This window comes from Euleptes europaea, chromosome 17 (genome assembly GCF_029931775.1).
Source record: "Euleptes europaea isolate rEulEur1 chromosome 17, rEulEur1.hap1, whole genome shotgun sequence".
In the NCBI taxonomy this organism is placed as follows: domain Eukaryota; kingdom Metazoa; phylum Chordata; class Lepidosauria; order Squamata; family Sphaerodactylidae; genus Euleptes; species Euleptes europaea.
In genome coordinates, this window is record NC_079328.1 from 19,375,898 (window position 1) to 19,400,644 (window position 24,747).

General features: G+C 43.8%; 1 protein-coding gene and 1 non-coding gene across 2 annotated transcripts in view; both read left to right on the forward strand.

Annotated features, from left to right (window-relative positions):
- Positions 1 to 24,747, forward strand: part of LOC130489032 (potassium voltage-gated channel subfamily KQT member 1-like) — a 319,184-nt gene that overhangs the window by 36,046 nt on the left and 258,391 nt on the right. The window contains exons 5-12 of the mRNA XM_056862736.1: positions 129 to 225; positions 2,457 to 2,597; positions 3,029 to 3,139; positions 3,299 to 3,394; positions 6,592 to 6,717; positions 9,493 to 9,655; positions 21,758 to 21,829; positions 23,061 to 23,175. Of these exons, the coding sequence (XP_056718714.1) occupies positions 129 to 225; positions 2,457 to 2,597; positions 3,029 to 3,139; positions 3,299 to 3,394; positions 6,592 to 6,717; positions 9,493 to 9,655; positions 21,758 to 21,829; positions 23,061 to 23,175 (921 nt within the window). The remainder of the gene's footprint in view (positions 1 to 128; positions 226 to 2,456; positions 2,598 to 3,028; positions 3,140 to 3,298; positions 3,395 to 6,591; positions 6,718 to 9,492; positions 9,656 to 21,757; positions 21,830 to 23,060; positions 23,176 to 24,747) is intronic.
- Positions 7,715 to 7,818, forward strand: LOC130489240 (U6 spliceosomal RNA). The gene has a single exon (XR_008933826.1). It is a non-coding gene; the product is annotated as a U6 spliceosomal RNA (small nuclear RNA).

The window sequence follows — 24,747 nt, forward strand, 5'->3', positions numbered from 1 at the left end:
TAGTGCTAAATTGCTCTTGTATTCCATGCCTGCATTTAGAATAAAAGGTGTCCAGACTTGCAACAGCAGGGCTTCTATGTCGAACAGGTTCACACTGTTCTACAATTTTCCACAACTCTTGTTTCAAGGGGAATCCGGTTTCTGCAGATACTTCGTATGCTCCACGTAGACCGACAAGGCGGCACCTGGAGGCTTTTGGGATCTGTTGTATTTATACATCGCCAGGTACTGTATGTTGAAAGATTGTTCAATATGTTTGAAAGCCTTTTTTGGGTATTTGTAAACCTCTTATGCTGACACCAGCTCTAGGGAAAGGCAGTCCATGTGGAAAAGGAAGGGTTTGTGGTGGTTGACTCCGGACTAAATTTATTTTGATGTCAAAACGGAGGTGCGTACCTTGAGAATGAACTCTATTGATGTCTGAATGTTGATGGGGGAGGGGGACTTGAACAACCCTAAGCTCAAAACATTATTTTATAATCATTACAACAACCCTCTGCCCTGACCTGGATGGCCCAGGCTAGCCTGATCTCAGAAGCTAAGCAGGGTCAGCCCTGGTTAGTATTTGGATGGGAGACCACCAAGGAATACCAGGGTTGCTGTGCAGAGGAAGGCACTGGCAAACCACCTCTGATAGTCTCTTGCCATGAAAACCCCAAAAGGGGTCGCCATAAGTCGGCTGCGACTTGACGGCACTTTACACACACACACACACCAACAACAACAACCCTGTAAGGTTGTTACATTGTTAACATTGCCATATTGCAGACAGGTAGCTGAGAGAAGAATGGCTTGCCTCAGGCCATCTACTGAGATCATTGCACAGAAGAGATTTGAGTGGGGAATGTGCTTATTTGTAATGGGCGAAACAAAGCAGCACTATGACCGAGTAATGTCCAGAATTCAATTCTATGAAAAGTCGTTATCTATCATGCAACAACAATAATGATCTCAGACATACAAAAATAGGTATATATATATATATATATATATATATATATATATATATATATATATATATATATATATATAATATAAATTCACGTACAGTGATGGATGCAGTGATGGATGCTTAGAGCATGTGAGTCAGCCTCCAGGGAGTAGTCCAGGATACCCTCAGGATTTTCTAGGGATCTGCTTTGTATGCCCATCTTGTCCATTTCACTCTCTGTCAAAACTTTGCAGTGTGGAACTGCTGGATTAAAGCCTTGGATTGGAGTGGAATTGTTGGTCCCACTCATACTTGTGGAAAATTGTCTTACAAATGGGGTTACTTAGTACATGTATAATGCTTAACCATGAGTCACTCAAACCTTAATTTATCAATCCGCTTCTGACCAGTGTTTCATGCCCTAATTAATGGCGAATCCTAAACCAAAGTTTTAGGTATTTAGACATCACACTTAACCATGCTTAAGGAATGGAAACCCTGTGTAAACTTGGGGTCTACAAAGGGCAGTAGTTAAAATGGTAGGTCAAGGTAGCCCCCTGTGCAAGCACCGGGTCATTTTGCAGTGGGGTGATGTCGCATCATGATGTTTTCTAAGCAGACTATATTTTCGGGGTGGTTTGCCATTGCCTTCCCCAGTCATCCACACTTTACCCCCAGCAAGCTGGGTACTCATTTTATCAACCTTGGAAGGATGGAAGACTGAATCAGCCTTGAGCCAGCTACTTGAAACCGACTTCTGTCGGGATCGAACTCAGGCCGTGAGCAGAACTTGGACTGCAGTACTGCAGCTTACCACTCTGCGCCACAGGTCTCTCCCAATGTTAAAAATTCCATTAAAAGAGATGGACTAGTGACTTGAAGCTTAAGTCCATCATTCCTTCCTTTTTGCAAGCAGTAGGCTAGCCTGATCTCGTCAGATCTCAGAAGCTAAGCAGGGTCCGCCCTGGTTAGTATTTGGATGGGAGACCACCAAGAAATACCAGGGTTGCTGTGCAGAGGAAGGCACTGGCAAACCACCTCTGTTAGTCTCTTGCCATGAAAACCCCAAAAGGGGTCGCCATAAGTCGGCTGCGACTTGACAGCACTTCACACACACACATACACATGTACACATCAGCTTATGGAGATGGGGGCGCACCTGGAGGCAAGGCCAGAGGCAAAGCTTCCCCCTGCCTTTCTCCCTGCCATGCTTCTGATGTACCATGCTTCTGCCATTCTCTGATGTACCATGCTTTTGCCATGCTTCTGATGCCATGCTTCTCCCTGCCATGCTTCTGATGTACACCTGTTCATCAAGACATGAATATACAACCTCTGTAAAATGAATGGCTACCAGCAGTGATAAACCAGCAAAATGACTTGATCACTCCCTATACATGTTTATTAAGAATGCCAGAACTTTTACAAAAATCAGCCCGTGTACCAAAAAAAAAAAAAAAAAAAAAAATGTATTACATGCTGTTGTATCAGCTTCCAAGCAGTAATTCAGTCTTATTTCCATTAGGAACTAATAACCACACTGTATATTGGATTCTTGGGACTGATCTTCTCCTCGTATTTTGTTTACCTTGCTGAGAAAGATGCAGTGGATGAAATGGGGCAGACAGGGTTCTCCAGCTATGCCGACGCTCTGTGGTGGGGTGTGGTAAGTGCATCTCTTGCTGTATAGCCAGTCTTGTCAGTTTGCTCTGTCTCTCAGTACTCAGGATCAGGAATTTAACTGTTTTTGACTTGTTTTTGAGAAATTAGCAATATGAGTATAACCTAGACTTTGCACATGTGGAATTAAACACTGTCCATAGTGTGGAGCCCCATGGAGCAGAATGGTAAGCTACAGTACTACCGTCAAAAGCTCTGCTCATGACCTGAGTTTGATCCCAACAGAAGTCGGTTTCAGGTAGCCGGCTCAAGGTTGACTCAGCCTTCCATCCTTCTGAGGTTGGTAAAATGAGCTCTTCATGCTCCAATCTTTGTGGACTTTGAGTGTAGAGACAGTGAAAGGTGGGCATGTGAATCAGCCTTTGGTCTAGTAGCTTTACTCTGTCTTGTCCCTTAATTTTTCCCCCTGTTGCACAGGTAACGGTCACAACTATTGGCTATGGTGATAAGGTGCCCCAGACGTGGATTGGCAAAACAATAGCATCCTGTTTCTCTGTCTTTGCCATCTCCTTTTTTGCTCTTCCAGCGGTGAGTGGAAATCTAAAGCGCTTCTCAAACATCACTTTATAAGAGTCAGAAGGAACGACTTAGCATGCACAGTTTAGCTTATTGTGAACTCTATACCTTAGGCTGTATAATGATTAAAGGAAGTTTCCTTTTAACAAATGGCCATTTGTTGGGTTTCAGGGGATCCTGGGTTCTGGCTTTGCACTGAAGGTACAACAGAAACAACGCCAAAAGCATTTCAACAGGCAAATACCTGCGGCGGCATCTCTAATCCAGGTATCGTAAAATCAAATCCATGGGGGAATCTTTCGAGGCGCTACTCCCCCTAAATGAGCCACAAGCCTTTAGAACCCTAGAACTAAGGATTACTGATATTGAAAAACAAACGCTCCTTGCTAGAGCTACTAATTCTTGCTCACCCTTAGCTCTTGGTATCTACCCAGCCCCGGGCTCACTACCCAGCTACTTTTGCACTCTGACCTCCTCTTTCTTGGGACGTCTTTATGCAAGCTCGTCTAAATTTTCTCCCCACGGCCTGGACCACGGGCAGATATGCCAGAGTCCCCTATGAGAAAAGGCTGTGTTCTTGTGCCTCTGGACAGGTTGAAACCGTGGCCCATGTACTACTACATTCCAAGCATGGCTCACTTTTACGGGAACAGGTCATCGAACCCCTACCGACAGATTGCCCTGGTGGCACTGATAAGGAGCTAGTTCAATTTCTTTTAAGTGATACTTATCCCCAGGTTACTGCAGGGGTTGCTAGCTTCCTGGGATTTATATTAAAGTTTTAACTTTTAATGTTGTAAGGAAGATCTCTGTCAAAAGCTTAAAAATCTCCTTTAACCTCAATATGTACTCTATTTTTTATGCCAAATAAAGGTATGATTTTAATATTTTGCTATCAGGCAGAAGCCATGTCGGAACCTCGTCTAATAGCAAATGGCACAGTGGCTTACAGTTGCTTGCACAGTATCACTGCCTGTTTCCAAAGTGTTATAAAATAGCTACAGCTCTTTACTGGGGCCGTCCTCAGGTCCTGCTCTCCTGGTGGCCATGTCAGTGTATCACAGTGGGACTGTCGGCACCCCCAGCAGAAAACTCAGCAGCAAAAAGGCTCTTCCTTTACACTAGAGGCAACAGAGCGATGCTGACTGGTGGTCACATGAAAACAGGCCAAGAATCCCTCTTTGGCATGCCAGGGACTCCCCACAGCAGAGTTGGTCATCATGCCAGAGTGCTGGCGTGGGGGGAAAAAAGGGAGAGGGGTGGCGAAACTATCCTGTAGGGACACCACCAGGTAAAACTCGCTTTTTACCCATCTGCCCAACAGAAGCAAAAAGCAGGAGGCCAGACTAAAAGAAGAGATATCCCAACCACCTGCTCTTTGTGTGGAGCAGAGAGCCAGCGTGGTGTAGTGGTTAAGAGTGGTGGTTTGGAGAGGTGGACTCTAATCTGGAGAACCAGGTTTGATTCCCCACACCCCCACATGAAGCCTGCTGGGTGACCTTGGGCTAGTCACATCTCTCTTTGAGCTCTCTCAGACCCACCTACCTCACAGGGTGTCTGCTGTGGGGAAGGGAAGGTGATTGGAAGCCAGTTTGATTCTTCCTTAAGTGGCAGAGAAAGTCGGCATATAAAAACCTCTTCTTTGTGAATGTGTGGAAGAAAGTTCAAATGTACAGGGAAGCGGCTTTTTTTTTTTATAAATTAAAAACTCCTAGTCACAATGATGAACAGGAACAGCAAGAACAGCTTCACATATGCCACTTAAAGTGCTTTCAAGTCTCTTGCCTGCTGTTGGAGTGCATGTGTGAAGGACTGTACTTCTAAACAGCATTGTTTCAGGTTTTTCAGCTGATTGATGGCCAATGGCCATACAGAAAGGTGGATGTACAATTACATTGCCTGTATGAAGAGCAATTTTAGTACTACATCTACTGAAGTGTGCTCTTTTAAACCAGGAAAAGTGTATCTTGTGAATAGTGGGGATGAAGAAGAAGAGCTGGTTTTTATATGCCGACTTTCTCTACCCCTTAAGCTTCACGTTTTTAGTCCTTGTTTCTAAGGGGTGCCCTGACCTGGATGGGCAAGGCTAGCCTGATCTCATCAGATCTCAGAAGCTAAGCAGGGTCAGCCCTGGTTAGTATTTGGATGGGAGACCACCAAGGAAGTCCAGGGTTGCTGTGCAAAGGAAGGCATTGGCAAACCACCTCTGTTAGTCTCTTGCCATGAAAACCCCAAAAAGGGGTCGCCATAAGTCAGCTGCGACTTGACAGCACTTTACACACACACACATCTAAGGGGTACCCATGCAAGCTACAATGTCATGGTGCTCACAGCACCATGTACAAGCATAGAGCATGATCAAGCTAGCCCGGTCTCCATCGAGGGAAGGGAAAATGGTGTACTTTACAGAGGTCCAGGAGGAACCCAGACCAGGCTGCAAGCCGGTTGCCATGATTTGGCTTGTTCGTGATATTTCAGAAATAAAAGAGTTCCTTCTATGAGACTGTATGCATGCATTTGTACTGGACCCAGGTAAACGATGCTTGGCCTCTTCAACTAACTTGCAGATGGCCAGCCTGCAACACCGGCGCCACTAGCAGCACATAAAACAATGCTTCATGGCACACCTGGGCTAGAGCAAGAAATCAGGCAAGCCTGACCAGGTGTGCCCTGTGCCTCCTGTAATGTGCCATCATCGCTCTGTGCCCTGGCTCTGTAGGGTGCAAGCAAAACCACCACATGCCCAGGCATGGTAGGCTGTCTATGTGTTTTAGAGCATGGTGCACATGAGCGTGGCATTTCATATTTTGGACTTCATGTGTGAAAAAGGTTAGGTGCCACAGAACAAATCCATGGCACCGTACGGACTCAGCAGATTTACTTGATTAGGATGTCTTCCTCATTACTGAACAGAAACTATTCCATTTCTGAACTACATATTCTGTTCTAAAAGGGCGTGAGTGGGAGAATTGCATTTGATCTATGTTTTTTTAAACTTTCCTTTCCCTAGATTTAACAGCCACTGGCTATCCATCAACCGCTCTTCACACTTTAAAAAGGGGAAATGAAATTTAATTTTTCTTTGACAGTATAAAGAGAAGAGTTGCCACATCTCTCACACAATTGACCGATCTATTTGACAGCAGATAATGCAGTATCCACTTCTCAGAAAGTGTCTTTAGCTGTTTTATCCAGGGAGTGATATATTTATTCCGTGCAATATTATTTTGTGAACGTGCTAAAAATAATGTGGGCTAGGGTGTCTATTTTATCTGGGAAAAATGGGAATGTTTGTTTCTTTTTTTTCTTTTTTTTTACTGTGTCTACAGAAAGATCTTTTGCACCTCTCATGTAGAACAAATAACATGGTTTGCTTATATTGGACAAGTTTGAAAGCCCCCACCCCCCGCCCGCACCCTGATTCTGTATAGTTTTAGCAAGAACTGGCTTTTTATGTCCTGCAGACGCTGTGGCGGTGTTATGCAGCAGAAAAATCATGCAGTTCCACAGCAACTTGGAAGATCTATATTACACCAGCGCAAAATTCAAAGAAGCCACCAGCGCCGCCTAGCCCGACTCTTAGAAAACAGGTCAGAAAGCACTCGCGGTCCTCGAGCAAGGATGACTTGATTTCGTTTGGCTTTGGGGCACCTAGCGGAATATGGATAGCTTCAGATAGCTGTTTATAGAATCACTGAATGTGAAAACATATTGTGAAAGCGGCAACTCATTTGAAAAGAATTTTGAACCAATTTATCTGGAGCACAAAAATCAAGGATAAGAGCCGTTGTGGGACCAGATGAGCAGAAGAGGGGAAGTTTAAATATGACAAATGTTAGACTTTATTACCCTGCAAATATTTTACATTGGTTTTCAGAATTTTAAAAGTATTAAAGATGCTTAAAGATATATTAAAGATGAGCAGACTTTCTGCTTGGATAAGCTACAAATATTTTTATGGTGGAATTTCAGAAGTTACTAGAAGCAGAACCATTTCATTATGAATGATTTACTAGCCGTACAATCCTAAGGCGGGGGCAGAGCCACAGGAGCCAGCGTGACCCCTATGCCAGCATCTGTGACTCTTGTGCCACACAAAGTGGCACAGATGCCAGCGCAGGGCGACTTACACCCCCCCCCCAGGGATGGCGCAGCAGCATGGGCTTTGGGCGCTGGCACTGCCTCTTTCCTGGAAGTGAGTGCACGTGCCAGCATTGGGGCGGATGTTCCCAGAGGCAGAACTGACATTAGTCAGCTCCCAAACCCCTTTCAGCCCAGGAATGTCCCTTCACGCTGCCATGGAGCTACAGCAAAATAGCTGGCATGGCCCTCTAAACTCCATGGAGGAGTTTCACAGGTATTGTATTTTAAGGCAGTTTATTTGTGAATTTACCGGCTGGGAAGCCTCTCAGGAGGCAGTGAAACTGCGCTGCTCCTGGCCAGCAACTAACTACCACCCCTTTAGGAATGGGCTGCCCGTGTCTGGAATAAATATAAAAACAGATTAAGTCCATCTAAATAACCTATTGGAGTTGTTATGCATAATCCTGACTTTAATCCTAAGGGTCATTTAGGGAAATTCTGTTTATGCTTTGGTGGCACAAACACTAAAATCGGAACACTGCAGAGAGGACAGGCCTGGTCCCTGGGCAAGGGTGACATGCCAGTTCCGTGAAGTGTTCCAAGTTCCGTGGCTGGTCTGAAGATAGTGGGTTATTTCGATTGATTGTTCAGTTGATGGAAAGTTTGGATTACAGATTTAACGATGCTCATTTGTCACTGAACTTGTGCACAATCGAAGAACTCTCTAGTCTGAGTACATGCACATAGCAAATGATGTTTTAAAAAATGCAGGAAGAACATTTCCAGAATAAGAAACTAATTGCTCAATAAGCAGACTTTAAATCATATGTTTAAATCCCTCCCCCTCCCTCTTTCTCTATAATTTTAATCTGTATATTATAACTGGAGATTCAGATTGCTCTTCCCCAGGCTCTCCATGGATTCCTGTGTTGAATATTAGTGCCAACTGATTAATAATCTACTGGTATTTGATCTAGCTTTTAAATTCTATATGCATTATGTTTTAAAATGTATGTGTATTATATTTTATGAGTGTTAGCTGCTCTGAGCCTGGACTTGGCTGAAAAATAGAGCGGGATAGAAGTCCAATAAAATAAATATGTGCATTGGGAGTTTCATGCTTCTTTGGTACCCATGGGCCTGATTTAGGTTGGGATCATGATGCATGTGGAGAAGGGGCTTCACCCCCCCCAATACCATTTTCCTGATCTGAAAGAGCCCTGGAGAGCTGCTGCTTACCATCATAGGGGACTTTACATGAAGCCATCATGACACAGAAGTTTCCCAATGAGATAAATAGCAGTCTCTGGGGTTGTTTCAGGTTGGTAAAGTGTTGCAGGGGAAGGGTCGTTAAAGCCCCTTCATGTGCATTGCAGTCCCGATCCAAACCTGGCCTGTGTGTGCCTGGAAAGCACAAAACTAAGAACATAAGAAAAGCCATGCTGGATCAGACCAAGGTCCATCAAGTCCAGCAGACTGTTCACATAGTGGCCAACCAGGTGCCTCTAGGAAGCCCACAAACAAGATGGCTGCAGCAGCATTAACCTGCCTGTGTTCCACAGCACCTAATATAATAGGTATGCTCCTGTGATAATAGAGAGAATGGGTATTCATCATGACTAGTATTCATTTTGACTAGTAGCCATGGCTAGCCCTATCATCCATGAACATGTCCACTCCCCTCTGAAAGCTTTCCAAGTTGGCAACCATCACCACATCCTGGGGCAGGGAGTTCCACAGTTTAACTATGTGTTTTGTGAAGAAATACTTCCTTTTATATGTAGGAAGAAGACATGCAATGCCCATATGGTGTATCTGGTATGTTTTATAGAGTCTGAGGTAGTAACCTACTTCCTGATTAGTGACAGCTGAAAAAGGATATAGGCTGAGTGGCAGGGGCACAGAAAGGTCTTCAAATGCATTTTTTTCTGTCCTCCCTTATTCACACAAACACACGAACACATTAAGCTGCCTTATACTGAATCAGACTCTTGGTCCATCAAAGTTAGTATTGTCTACTCAGACCAGCAGTGGCTCTCGAGAGTCTCAGGTAAAGGTCTTTCACATCACCTACTTGCCTGGTTCCTTTAACTGGAAATGCTGGGGATTGAACCTGAGACCTTCTGCATGTCAAGCAGATGCTCTACCACTGAGCCACAGCCCCTCCCCAATGTGCCAGCCATTTTTAATGGTATCCCTTGAACTGTGCTGATCTAATTTCTTGTGCAGAGATTGCTGTTTAGACTTCAGTATGGAAAATGGCCTTCTAATGTTTCTTACAGAGTAGAAGATACAAGAGGAAAGGAAAACCTGGTCGTGATGGCAGTTCTGCACCGATAATAAACCCAGTGGAGACAGCCTCGTCCATTCCACAAATTACTTACGACCACATTGGTGAAAGCGAAGAGAAGAAAGAGATGAATTTCTACCTTGATGAACCTGGAGGTAATCTGCTGTTCAACAGAGGTTGTTTAAGTACAGATCACCCTTTTTGGCCTGAGGCTGAGTTTTCACTGGGAGGTGGAGAGTCCGCATACTATTACATTTTGGACCAACTGATGTTTCTGAACATTCTTTAAAGGCTGCCCCATGTAAAGCACATGTCAGTAGTCAAGTCTAAATGCTACTAACACATGAGTGCTTGGCAGGTCAGCAATGCTAGAAGTCTAAAATTTCACAAATAGAGAATCTGGGGAAAGGGAGAAGTAGAAGTTAGATTCCTGGCTCAAATTCGATTTCTGTGTGAGATGGTTTTCCCTGCCTCCCTCCTCTTCAGTAGAGCACTAGGTAAGGCATTTGGAAGCATTTGGAGAACTGAGATATTGGAAGAATAACTTCAGTGTAAGCGATACTGATATCTCTTTTCCATAAAGGAGATTTGCAGGTGTCCATATAGTGACATTATACATGCAATTAAAATAAACTTGGTCATTTTTAACAAATGTATTGCCCGAGGACAAAGAAACAACAAGCAAGAATCTAGGCTTTGGTAAAAAAGGTACTTTCACAAAGAATATATTTTTAAAAAATCTCCCAGTTATTGGTTCTTGGAGGTTATCCGGGCTGTGTAACCGTGGTCTTGGTATTTTCTTTCCTGACGTTTCGCCAGCAGCTGTGGCAGGCATCTTCAGAGGAGTAACACTGAAGGACAGTGTCTCTCAGTGTCAAGTGTGTAGGAAGAGTAATATATAGTCAGAAGGGGGTTGGGTTTGAGCTGAGTCATTGTCCTGCAAAGTATTAAAGGTAATGTGCTAATCATTGTCCTGTAAGTATCAAGATAATGTGCTAATGAGTCTTGATACTTACAGGATAATGATTTGCACATTACCTTTAATACTTTGCAGGACAATGACTCAGCTCAAACCCAACCCCCTTCTGACTATATATTACTCTTCCTACACACTTGACACAGAGACACTGTCCTTCAGCGTTACTCCTCTGAAGATGCCTGCCACAGCTGCTGGCGAAACGTCAGGAAAGAAAATACCAAGACCACGGTCACACAGCCCGGATAGCCTACAAGAACCGATGAACTCTGACTGTGAAAGCCTTCATCAATATATCCCAGTTAACTGGACCCTTTTATATGGAAAATCCATTAAGATTGCAGTGAAAAGGCTATAACGGGTTGCAGGTAAAACAAGCGGTTATCATCGACCTGTTGTGAAATGAATCAGATCACTATCTTACAAGTAATACAAGCAAATGACTACAGTATAAAGAGTAAATATGCTATGACATCTTTATGACATTTCAGAAATAAGATAGAAAATCGTCTCCCATGATTCATGAAATTGTAGGCCACTGGTGATGGTTGAGGCATCACGCCTCACACCATAGAGTTTCCAACTATTCAGGTCAGCATCCTTAGTGTCAGCACAGAACCCTGATGATTGAGACCCAGGGGTCCACGAGACGTGGCTGGATTTGTTAACCAACTGTTGGTTTCTGCTGGCCAGCAACGATGTCCAGCCCCACCACAGTATTCCCTGTAACAACATAATTCCTAGATGAATCAGAAAATATAGTGTAAAAGGAAAATAATTCTTGAAAGAATTTATCTTTAGTACTTGCTATCATTGCTCTGACTTGGATGGCCCAGGCTAGCCTGAGCTCATCAGATCTGAGAAGCTAAGCAGGGTCGGCCCTAGTTAGTACTTGGTTGGGAGACCACCAAGGAATACCAGGGTTGCTGTGCAGAGGAAGGCACTGGCAAACCACCTCTGTTTGTCTCTTGCCTTGAAAACCCTGCTGGGTTGCCATACGTTGGCTGCAACTTGATGACATTTTACACACACTCTCCTGCTATCATCAATTTTATTCAAATTCATGAATGTCCGGCCATAATTTCTTCATAAATCATTTCAATCTTATACCTTCTTACTTTGGGTACTACATGCTGAACTTGTTATAAACACTCAGTGCATTCCTGACTTGCGCTGGCGACCTTCACCAAAGGCCTTTGGAGGCCGGTGAAGGCCCATGCCAGCGCAAGGGCCCACAGCACAGATGTCCGCTGGCATGGCAGTGCCAGGCCCAAATGTCAGCGGAGCCTGCAGCTGGCGTCCAGATGCCAGCAAAGGCCGCAGTGGCATCCCGGGGGGGTGTTCCCGGGGCATCACGGCTCCGGCCAGGGGGAACAACCCCTTTTTTCCAGGGCGAGAAAGGTGGCATATCTTTTTGCGCCAGGAAGAGGTTTCGCTCAGGTATACACTGACTATGTGTTTATTGCTAAAAGGGTCAGTACAATGCTTACCATTTCTGTCCAAAAGAATCTATTACAATAATGAAAAGGACTGACAAGTTTTTACAAGTTTTACAAACAACAAGGAGTTCCATGGCACCTTAAAGACCAACACTTTTTTGCTGGCAAAACTTTATTCAGTGGAGTCCACTTTTGCAGATGCTGTTGTTCCTGATAATGTGGAGAGGATAGCTTCGTCTAGAGCACATGCTTTGTATGCAGAAGGCCCCCAAGTTCAGAGCCTGGCATCTCCAGGTAAATGGATCTCTGGCAGCAGGAGTGGGGATGATCTGAAGGTTGGTCCCTGAAATTCACAGTCAATCAGATTAGACAGTTCTGGGCTGGGTGGACCAGTGATCTGACTCATTTGCACATTTATTTGGGGAAAAAACATATTGGACCCCCAAGACTTTTTCTGAAATGTATTATTGTTTCTCAGGTTAATTCTGAGACTTTTTCCATATGATTAGACTAAATATAATTAACTGGGTTTGGAAACACTTTTTAGTAAAAACCAATAGCAAATCTGATTTCAGATTTTTTTTAAAAAAGATCAGCTCTCTATTCTTACTTGCCAGGGCAAAATGGGATGGTTTTTATAGTGGTACTTTGCCTGTTCTCTTTCTTTCTGGTTGAGGACATGTCAGGAAGGAAAGGGAAGCAGAAAAGGCAGCCAAAGAAAGCTTTAACGTTTAGAGAAACTGTTTCTGAGGCACAAAAAACCGTTGGCTGAAAATGAAAGTAAAAATTGGCTGCAAGACTGGTGCTGCTGAGGTTTAAAGGTACAGTGAAACAAATCCCTTTGCCTTGAATGGTACTAAACAGTTGGAAACTGCCTCCCTCCAGGCCTGGTTTCCTGCACATGCAAGAAAGTATTCACTTGGGGAGCCCTAACAACGGGGCAACACCTAGACCAAGACCTGGTTTCTTGTAATTATTGCTCCTGTTTTCTACCCCCCCCCCAAACTGGTTATCTGACCTGCTCAGATTTTGCTGCCTCCTCTCACTGAACTTTCCTCCTAGAAGCCCCAGTTTTAAATGCACATTATATGGATTTACTACGGGCTACTTAAAGCCCCTCTCAGACTGAGGAGGCCAGCTAGGGTTGCCAGGTCCAATTGCCAAAGTGGTCATTTTCTCCAGGTGAACTGATCTTGGCTGGAGATCAGTTGTAATAGTAGGCGATCTCCAGCTAGCACCTGGAGGTTGGCAACCCTAAGGCCAGCCAGGGATTTTGGACAAGGGAATGGGGGGGAGGGAAGGACTGAGAGGCACTCATTACCACAACTTCAGGGACCTCCCCTCCTCAGTGGTAGCTCCTCCTCTTGCTCAGAGAGTCATATGCACCATCTCCTCTTCCTCAGCACCATCACTAGGGTTGCCAGGTCCCTCTTTGCCACCAGCGGGAGGCTTTTGGTGGCGGAGCCTGAGAAGGGCGGGGTTTGGGGAGGGGAGGGACCTCAATACCATAGAGTCCAATTGCCAAAGCTGCCATTTTCTCCAGGTGAACTGATCTCTATCAGCTGGAGATTAGTTGTACTAGCAGGAGATCTCCAGCTAGTACCTGGAGATTTTGGGGATGGAGCCTGAGGTGGGTAGGGTCCGGGGAGGGACTTTGATGGGGAATAATGCCATAGAGTCCACCTTCCAATGCTGCCCTTTTCTCCAGGGGAACTGGTCTCTGTTGCCTAGAGATCAGTTGCAGTCCCAGGAGTTCTCCAGCCACCACCTGAAGGTTGGCAGCCCTAGCCATCGCTGTTGCCATTCCTCTTCTTGCTGAGCAGGCGTTTGGGTGAGCAAGTGGCAATAGCAGTGAGGAGCAGCAGTTTCAGTAGCAATTCAGGGCTCAGTACTGGGTCCTTCCAGGAGGTGGGGGCCTCAGTCGCTGCCTGAGAATGGCAACCCTTCATGCCTAGCCTAGGTGGAACGCTCGTGTTCCATGAACATTCGCAAATGCCCCTGTACATCTGTTTACTTACGCCGCTACAAGAGAAGCTCAGGGAAGCTCCAGGCCTAGGAGAAGCTCCAGGCCTAGGAGAAGTTCAGGGAATTGAGCTAGTGGAAGGATCACTTCAACTGAAGCAGGACTTGGTGGCGATGCCCCTTTTCTATTAATGTGATTTGCAGGTGTTCGTACACTGACATTATATATGCAATGAACATATCTTGATAGATGATGAACAATCCTTTTTTATTTTAAAAAATAATAGATGCATTCTTAGGCTAAGAGGATTAGTGCCTCCAGGGATTCATCTAGCAGATGGAACATATTAATCACTGCCTGCCTCTTAAAGCTCTCATGTTCAAGCAATTACGGCAAAATTTATCAAAATTGCCAAGAGCATCAGAATGATTAATATCTGCTGGAAGCAGTACAAGAAATCCTGGTTTGGCATTAAGGTTGTTTGGTGTCGTGTTTGCATATAATTACTTTTTCTTTGAGATGAACCTGCAGGGGTTTCCTCTCAATGGTAAGATTACTGTGGACTTCCTAAGCATGACTCTTCCCCTTATCCCATTCAAGGAGAGTGGCAATTCTGTACGGGCTGGTGATCTGTAGGCAAACTAGTAGTCAAACGGAGAAGCAATAAGTAGCTCAGAAGCTTGCTGGGGCCAGGTGGAAATTGGTGAACTGGCAGCTCCAGTAATTCTCTCACCATCCACAGTGGTGGCAGAGAGCAGTGGCTTAGTTGGTTTAGGTTGTGCTGGTCTATGACCGAAACAACAATAAACAAACAAACAGTTAGTTTAGCTGGTTATGCTTGGTTATTAGCCTCGCAAACCCCACGGAACTGCTTTGGGGCTCCTTTTGAGTTATTCATGATTTTTCCAACCTTCAGAAGTCACTTCGTTGTGCCCTGCACTTGTCCCGCTGTTTCAGGAACCTGTTTTATCATGAATTTAAATTTTGCCTCAACCCCAAAGCGAAGCTAATCGAGGCAATTCCTGTGAATAGTGTTAACTTTGGGTTTCTTTTCTCATATCCATTCCCGCTTGTCTCTCCTACTTCAAACCACTTCTCCCTTGAAGCCATTTTGGTGATTTTCAGTAGCATATTTTAAGATCTCAGGAAGGGAGCCAGGTATGTCCCCCCCCCCTCCTCGCCTCATATACGATCATTCTGTTGTCTGGTCAGTTTCAGTAGCCAGAGTTCTTTAAAGTTTGCTGGTGATAGACCCCTGCTTTGAGATAGCCAGAAACAAATTGGTGGAGAGGGGGTTCCTTCTCTGCTTTGACTGTAAAATGGCACTCCATGCCCCCCATTCCCCATCCACCCACCCCTGCAGGGGGTTTTTTTTTGGTTAGCAATCACTGGCAAATGGAAAAAAAAGGTTTCATGCTTTTAAGAGGACGTGTGTGTGTGTGTGCGGGGGGGATGACTGCCCAACTGTGTTCACTCCTGATCTCAGGGATTCTTTTTTTAACTGAGCCCATTACCATTTTAACAAACAAAGCAGAGAATAGCACCCAGGACACAAGCCTGTTAATTTTTTTTGTCTGCCATATTTATTTTTGTGATAAAACCTCGAATCTATAAATAGAAATGAAGACAAGAGCAGCCGAGAGAAAGACACAGTGACCTTTCTGAATACATTGCACCCTTCTTCCCTACTAGGTCTTACAAGGATGTTCAAGCAATCAGGTAGGATAAAAAAAAGGGTTGGCATATTACTATGTTTATAAAGGCTCTCAGTTACGTTTGTTCGTAGTAGTGTGGAATACAGTTGCCATTTATTTAAATTCTTTGCAGTAACTATTACACTTAAGTCTATGAGAGATAAATTCTGATGGTAAAGCCCCTGTATAAATTACTACATCACGTATTGCCTAAAATGGCTAACCATAAAATAGTAATTACTATTTTACTATAAAATAGTATAAAATTATTATATGTAGTATAAAATTACTATAAAATAGTCCTGTAAAATAGGTCATTATGATCCCAGGACACCGCAGTACAACTGCCGTCTTGCCTACTAATTGTTTCTGGACTCCATTCAAGATGTTGATAGTAACTCTTAAAGCCTATCATGAGCATGTTCGCGGACTTAAATCCATTCAACAGCCATTATAGGCATTTCCCTCTAACCACCAGGTTAGAACCATGATGATGAGAGGCAGAACATTTTCAGTGGTGGCCCCTGCCTTTTGGAATCAGCTCCCTGTAGCGGTAATGAAGGTTAACTTGTTATTAAGCTTCCATAGAAGCTGCAAAACCTTCAGTTTTAAATTAAGTGTAATATGAGCATTGTGCTGCTATGGCACATGTTTCTGTGAGGCCACCGTTCTGTTCTTGCATACATTGATTTAAATATTAGATGGTTTTGAATTGGTTATGCGAGCCCCCTTGAACCCAAAGAAAAGGATTCGAATCCCTAATAAAATTGTATTATTTTATTTTTCTCCTGCATCTCAACCTCACTAGTTCATGAAGCAGTTATAACGACCATTGACTGTAATATGTGCAAACATTAAAATTGCCCTTTAACAACTTGAAACGATATATTAAAATGACAGCGTGATATCCCGAAAGCAACGAAGAATTCCAGTCAAACATTTCATGCAATACCTGAAGTCAAAGTAAAAATAAATAAAAAATAAGCAGTTGGAAAAGCCATCGTGGTGTAGTGGTTAAGAACTGTGGTTTGCAGTGGAGGCCACTGATCTGGAGAACCGGGTTTGATTCCCCACTCCTCCACATGAGCGGCGGACACTAATCTGGTGAACTGGATTTGTTTCCCCACTCTTACACATGAAGCCAGCTGGGTGACCTTGGGTTAGTCACACTCTCTCAGCCCCACCTACCTCACAGGGTGTCTGCTGTGAAGAGGGGAAGTGAAGGTGATTTTAAGCCGGTTTGAGTCTCCCTTAAGTGGTAAAAAAAGTCGGCATATAAAAACCAACTCTTCTTCTTCCTCCTCCTCTTCCTCCTCCTCCTCAAAAAAAATCTATTTCCACGCTATTTGAAATGAAACAGCCAGCCTCCCTATCCTTAGGAAGGAGGTCCACAGGTAGGATGCTACAGTGGAGAAAACTCTTGGCTGAAATGCTGTGGTAACCCGGAGAAGAGATTTTGCCCTCAGGTCAAGGTCATGAGGCAAATGGGATCTAGAGATCCCCCCTCTCCTGCCAGCAGTGAAATAGACAAGGCTGAAATGGAGAGGCGTGAATAGTACATGACCAATGTTTGGGATCCAAATGAAAAGTAATTGACCTCCAAAGCAGATTAAGAAAGGGACATGAAGGCTGCAATAAATTGAGTTTATAGAGGAGAATCAGGACTGCAGGCAAGCAGCCTGAGTCATTTTCCAGTACATTTCTACATAAAATATTCTTACTTATTTTTATTTTTTATTTTATTAAATGTATATCCCGCTCCCCCCAGCAGAAAGCCGGCCCATCCATATCAGTGCCCAATCCTGGCCCCCAGCCAGTAGTGCCCCCATGGAGCAGTGTACACCTCAGAGTAAGTGAAAGGGAGCTAGGAGTAAGCAGAGGATTCGGAGACAGAGCGAGAGAAGGGGAAGTATTACCTCTCTCTTTCTGTGTTGGGGCTTGTCCAGGGTGGTTTAGTTTAATTGATCCTCAGCTATGGCTTCTACCGAAGTCCAAGGAAGGGTAATTGGGGGTGATCCATCAGCACTTTCAGGCAATAAAGCCAAAGTGGGAAGGAGACTGGGTCTGTTAAGTGTGTGTGAACCCAAGACACACAGACAGGAGGAGAGCAAGAATGCAGGTGCATGTGTAGGGCTGTCAGGTCCCTCTTCGCCACCGGTGGGAGGTTTTTGGGGCAGAGCCTGAGGAGGGTGGAGTTTGGGGAGGGGAGGGACTTCAATGCCATAGTGTCCAATTGCCAAAGCAGCCATTTTCTCCAGGTGAGCTAATCTCTATCATCTGGAGATCAGTTGTAATAGCAGGAGATCTGTAGCTAGTACCTGGAGATTGGCAACCCTATACACATGCATTGGTGTGTGCTGGTTTTATGTGTGTGCAGAGTGGCATGCAGTGCCGTCTTAATGCACAGGCACTCTGGACAGTTGCCCAGGGGCCCCACGAGCATAAGGGGCCCCATGCTAATCTATGTATGTTGTGACTTGCTGTCAATAAATAAAGATAATGAACAATATTAAAGGCCCACAGTGCACTGCTTTGTCCGTGGGCCTGTAATGCTTTTAAGACTGCCCTGGTGGCATGCGTAGGTTTTTGGAATGCTATTAGGCACTGGGAAGGGAGTTTGATGATGGGGACTGAGCACAGTTGCAAAAGAAAAGTTGACTTTTTCATGGTTGCCAGGAGGATGGAGAAAGTCTGGGAAAGTTAGAAATCAGCACTTCTGGTTGGCACAGGAAGAAGGCCAAAGGGAGGGTTGCCAACCTCCAGGTGAAGCCGAGCTTTAAACGGTGGGAAAGTTCTCCCCGCACCTCCATAGAGACAAAATGTATCACATTGTATCTCTATGGAGGCACCGGGTGAACTTTCTCACCTACCATTTAAAGCCTGGCTTCTCCATTAGATACATTGCAAAGATCACATTAAAGAGTCTGAACACAGCCACTTTGCCAATGCATTTCAATGGAGGAGGATGGGGTGACCCCTTCCAGACACCATAACTCTGGACCCCCTGACCCAATCTTTACCAAACTTGGGGGTTCTTGCAAGGAGAGTCCCTTCTAGCTACCCTGAAAATGTGGGACCTCTACCTGCAAAAATGCCCCCCCTGGAGGTACAGAAAGACGTTCCCGAAAAAGCCAGATTTTTATCCGGCTTTTTCAGGAATGGCAAATCCGGCTTTGCCAACCTCCCGGATTTTGCTGACTCAGTAAACCCAAACCCAAATTTTACTGAATTTGCATTTATTCTGTATTTTTCTGGTTCGGTTTTTACCGAATCAACAGCCCTAGTTAAGAGATTTGGGGTTATACTATCACAACAATAGAGATGGAAAAGAAATGGGATTTAAATGGAGGACTCTAACAGGGGTGCTGCTTTTTGGAATCATTGAATAAGACTGCCGTCAAATCATTTTTAACCATTGTTAAAGCTAATTGAAGCACATGTAAAATCTTGGGCTAAATTAAAACTTTTTGATTACACAGAATTTCTACTGTAAAATGAAGATTCTTTAAAAAGGCTGGTTTTGAAAGGGGTTGTTTTTATGTTGGAGTAGAATGCAATTAGAGGAAGGCACTGGCAAACCACCTCTGTTAGTCTCTTGCCATGAAAACCCCAAAAGGGGGTCTCCATAAGTCGGCTGCGACTTGACGGCACTTTACACACACACACAGAATGCAATTACGGGCATGCACATTCCATAAATATAACTTTAGAAGGTCCTTGGATTACCATGTTATGAGTTTTGCTTTATAATATATTTCTGGTAATAGGGAATTCCAAAATCCAAGTAAGCACCCCTGCTAGTTTCTAGAAGGTAGATGCTTTTCTCCTTTTCCCCCAGTGCTTATTCCCACTGAGCTCTCCCTCTGATGAACAGCATGTGCTTGAAACCCAGCCAGAAGTTCTTGATTATTTAAGAAATGCTTTGGCTATTCACTGGAATTTGATCACTTCTTCAAAACCCACTTTCCAACAAATAGTGAGCCCAATTAAGGCAAAGTTGATCACTTTCAAGCCATCAATGCAGAGATTTGACTTTGTGCTGGTAAAAAAAAAAAGCCCTCCAAATGGTGAAACAGTTTCTTTATTGCCTTGTTATTATCACAGACTGAACACTTGCATTGCTGTCCTAGGCAGAGTTACTCCAACCTAAACCCATTAAAGTAAATGGGCATTGACTGGAGTAACTCAGTAGAGGATGCCACCAGTAGAGCTGAAATAAATCTGCTCCCAAAATTCTCCTTTGCAATTGTTGATGCTGAGTACGTGCCAAACATTTGAAGTTTTGCTTTCGATTTAAATATTTTCTATTTGGCAGCTGTGGTATTTTGACCATATTTAACAGATGACATGCAGTTGTATTATTTGAGTATATTTAACATTTGACAGTGTTTGGCTGTTGACGTGTGACGCTGGACAGCTTCTGACAGCTCATGTCTGATATCGGTCAAAAAATGCCAACAAAAGAGGAAAGTGATATTAAAATGCAAAGTTGAATTTTGAATATGTTATTTCACATTCACTATTTGAATGACAGGATTAGAAAATCAGGCATGTTTTGGATATTTGCTTTTTGTTTCAGCTTGAGAAAATTCAGTTAAATTTCAGGAGAGGGAGCCGGTGTGGTGTAGTGGTTAAGGTGTCAGACTAGAACCTGGGAAACACAGGTTGGAATCCCCACTCGTGCCATGGAAGCTTGCTGGGTGACCTTGGGCCAGTCACACACTCTCAGCCCTGACCCTGGCAAGTATTTGGATGGGAGACCTCCAAGGAATACCAGGGTAATGATGTGGAGGAAGGCAAAGGCAAACCACCTTTGAACGTCTCTTTCCTTGAAAACCCTATGGGGCCGCCTTAAGTCAGCTGTGACTTGACAACAATAATTAAATGAATAAAAATAATGCAGGCAATCAAATAATTGCCTAATACTGTGGGCTGCAGAATAGCTTTGCAGATCCTGAAATATCAGTGTTTAAATTCCTGAGATTTGCAAGCATGAGGGTTAACAGGTCCCTCTTCGCCACCGGAGGGAGGTTTTTGGGGTGGAGCCTGAAGAGGGTGGGGTTTGGGGAGGGACCTCAATGCCATCGAGTCCAATTGCCAAAGCGGCCATTTTCTCCAGGGGAACTGATCTCTATCGGCTGGAGGTCAGTTGTAATAGCAGGAGATCTCCAGCCACCACCTGGAGGTTACAACCAAATTAACACAGAAACAAGCTCTTATATCAATATTGCAAATTCTATATTATACCACAACAAATCTAACATATACAAGCTTACAACAATACAAAATACACAATACAAAATACAGTTTTTCCAATATCCAATATGGTATACAACCAACACATGCAATGTTCCTATATCCAAAAAGGTATGTATTTTTTCTTCAAGTACAACAGGAATGTATCATCTGTATATTGCATAAAATTCTTTTTTATAATTTTTCTTTTCTTTCACAGGTGACTGGTAGAAAAGGAATACGGCCGTTTCAGTTCTTTCTTCAGTTCCTTCTCAAACCCTTAAACTGCAAGTTGGTATATCCTCTCCAATGTTTTCACATAGCTCCCATGGGTAGCATCAATTTCATATTATCTGCCAGCAAGTGGCTAGTATACTTCCATATACTCCTAGGTTCCCTCCTGAGGTATCCCATTGGAGAGGATATACCAACTTGCAGTTTAAGGGTTTGAGAAGGAACTGAGGAAAAAACTGAAACGGCCATATTCCTTTTTTACCAGACACCTATGAAATAAAAGAAAAATTATAAAAAAGAATTTTATGCAATATACAGATGATACATTCCTGTTGTACTTGAAGAAAAAATATATACCTTTTCGGATATAGGAACATTGCATGTGTTGGTTGTATACCATATTGGATATTGGAAAAATTGTATTTTGTACTGTGTATTTTGTATTATTGTAAGCTTGTACATGTTAGATTTGTTGTAATATAATATAGAATTTGTAATATTGATATAAGAGCTTGTTTCTGTGTTAATTTGGTTGTAACTATTGTATACACAGAAGTGTCTATTGCTGCTAACCACCTGGAAGTTGGCAACCCTAGCAAGTATGTTGGGGTTGCACAAGAATCTCTTGGCAAGGGCTCTCCCTCCTGCTTTCACTGATGGTCTTCTTTGCTTTCCTCCTCTGTTGCTTTCCTTTGGCCAACTGTGTCTGCGTGCAGGCCAACAGCTTTCTTTGTCATCTTTATCCCTCTGCGCGGCTGCAACCTGTCCTGCTTCACAAGGTACAAGGGGCATCCTCTGCACATTCTGATATGCTTGGCTTTCAATGCTGGTGTTTATAATAAATAACGTTTTCTGTATAATTTGAATAGAGTTTTCAGTCATTTTCTCTTGATATTTTGCTTTGACTTGATTTTGGTTTTTATATGTATTGCCAGTAGTGGTTAAGAGCAGTAGTTTGGAGCGGTGGACTCTAATCTGGAGAACCGGGTTTGATTCCCCACTCCTCCACATGAGTGGCGGAGGCTAATCTGGTGAACTGGATTTGTTTCCCCACTCCTATACACGAAGCCAGCTGGGTGACCTTGGGCTAGTCACACTCTCTCAGCCTCACCTACCTCACAGGGTGTCTGTTGTGGGGAGGGGAAGGGAAGGTGATTGTAAGCCGGTTTGAGTCTCCCTTAAGTGGTAGAGAAAGTCGGCATATAAAAACCAACTCTTCTTCTTCTTCTTGCTGCCAAAGTGCACAGTGGTTTCCCTTGAACAGCTTATAATATATTTAGGTAGATTATTGAGAACAGTGGATGGCTAAAAGAGACAAGCCAAAAGTATATGGAGGCCATCCACTCCAAGGTTCCTGGACTAAAGATTGAAAGCCTGGAGGTGGGGGGAAAGAGTTTTTACCCCCAGAGTGTTCTTCCTTCTGTGTTTCCAAGGGGAAAACCAGAGATTTTGAGGAACATGTTCTCTTTTGGAATGTATGAAATGCTTTTTAGGCAATCCTCTGACAGGAAAAGAGTGGGGACATTCCTAAATATGGTGAACCAGGCAGGAAGACTTGCAGTCTGACACCAGACACCTAGCACTGGTTCCCAGCCCAGGATCACCTGTATGGGGTGATGATGACTAAACTTGTGATCTTGACTCACTTTGGCCATTAGCAGGATAAGCTATTGAGCAATGGAGCTAGGAAACCACTGGAAACCAAGGCCAGTCAGGCCTAGAAGATGTGTAAGGATTTCATAAGTGTCCACTTAGTACTGTTGGTAGGAGAACTGACTAGAGCCAGCAGAGGACAACAGCCATGGCTTTCCATTGGACCAAACTTGACAGCGGGCAATAATGTCCAGACTTCCTTCTACATTTTTGAACAGATGGCCCAAGCATCCAGTCCCAATGAGTCTCAGCCCTGGGCCCCTGCTCATCTGAGGATGCCCACGCAATTGCCCAGATGATTTTGGGATCCCAACTGCTTGGCCTTCTCTTGGTCTAATGCATTGTATCTTTAAATTCGCTGTTTAGTAAAAAAGCGCTTGGAAGCGAACAGCAGTGAAATGTCACGGGCCAACAGTTTCACCGAAGACATGGACCTCCTCTCTGAAGAAGCATCGCTGCCCTCTGTGTCCGACGTGTCGCAGTAAGTTGAATCATTATGATAAAGGATAATGAGAAGCAATCACTTCTCGAACGTTACAGTGGGGATGTCAGACCAGTGATTGGTGAAGGGTGGTTTTATTAGCCACTGAGTTGGCTCTGTATTCCTGCACCGTGGTCTAAGCTTAATGTGCAAGTTGAAAATATGCATTGTGTAGGTGGCACCCCGCCTTTGTATTCATTGTCTACTAGTAGCAAAGGAAGGCTTTGAGGGCTTCTTGATTCCCATCGCTGTGGGGGCAGAGTTACAAACCTGCTGTTGGTCTTCACTTATAAGTCGGGGCTCTTTGCTCTGCCTATCTGCACAGACATATAAAATGGGTGTTATTTATCCAAGAGTTTAAAATGGAATAAAGTTTGCAACCGTGCCATTCCTGAAGCTCCAGAATAAAAATCAACAATTGTTCTGTTTCCTGAATACTAATTCACATGTGTTTTATGTTTGTAAAATGTTAGCTGTAAAGAAAAAAATTATTTCAGCGGTTAAAATTTTTAATTTTGTTTTATGATTACGAACTAAACTTGGAGTGTTTTGTGTGTTTGTGTGTTTTAATAGTGTATGTCTCTCTGTTCCATTTCTATTAATTTAATTGTTTCAATCAAACAGTTTGCCAGGCTTTCTCAAAACCCTAGTGGGGATCCCAGAGTGAGAAAATCCTTGGTGGACGATTGTCTTTGGCAGACCGCTTGACCACTTTACGCCCTCTGCACACATCTCTCTGCAATGCGCTCTCAGGCCGTCACTGCCGCATTTGCAGGGAGTTCTGTGCACAAAATGCCTAGCCTTAAAACAAAAAAAAACTTACTATCCCCATGGGATCTCAAAGAGCCCCGTAATACCCTCCAGAATCCTCTGGAGCACAGGAGTTCTTCAGCAAGGAAAGGATTCCCTGGAAGTAGAGCACCTGAAAGCCACCTGGTCATCATTTGACCAGTCAGATCATTTTTTGAGCAGTCAAAAGGCCGTTCCTGCTTGAAAATAAAATTCTTGTTGATTATTGTGAAGTCATATTATTTGTTCTGAAATGGACTCTTTGTGATGTGAGGCAAGTGCTCAGGTTGGCTTTAGGCTTTCTGTATTTCTGAAACTGTCTGGCTGGCATGAATGTCAGCCACAGAGGATTTAGTGGAATTGCTATGGGCTGTTGTTTAGTGCCAACATTGGTAGTCAAGAGTTGGAAGGACACACAGTAGTTTGGTTACTATGAAGGCAAAGGACTCCTCTGGGTAATTCAGAAGCAGAGATAATGATCCAAAAGAGATGTTAGGATACTTCCAGATTAGAGAAACTTCTGCCTGAGGTTTAATGTGTGTGGCCGACTTGGGCTAGTATGTTGATCCAGCTGGTGAGGAGCTTGGGTGCTTGTTCACACCCTCACCGATATTCATGCAAGGTTCTTGTGCTTGTGACATGGGGGCAAGATATTCTAACCATTATCTATTGGTGCTATGAGCTGAAGTTGAAAGCGACTGAAAACCAGCTTTGTGGGGACAGTTGCGTATTTGTATAATGTGTTGAACGTTATTTTGTATGTGTGTATTATATTGGAACAAT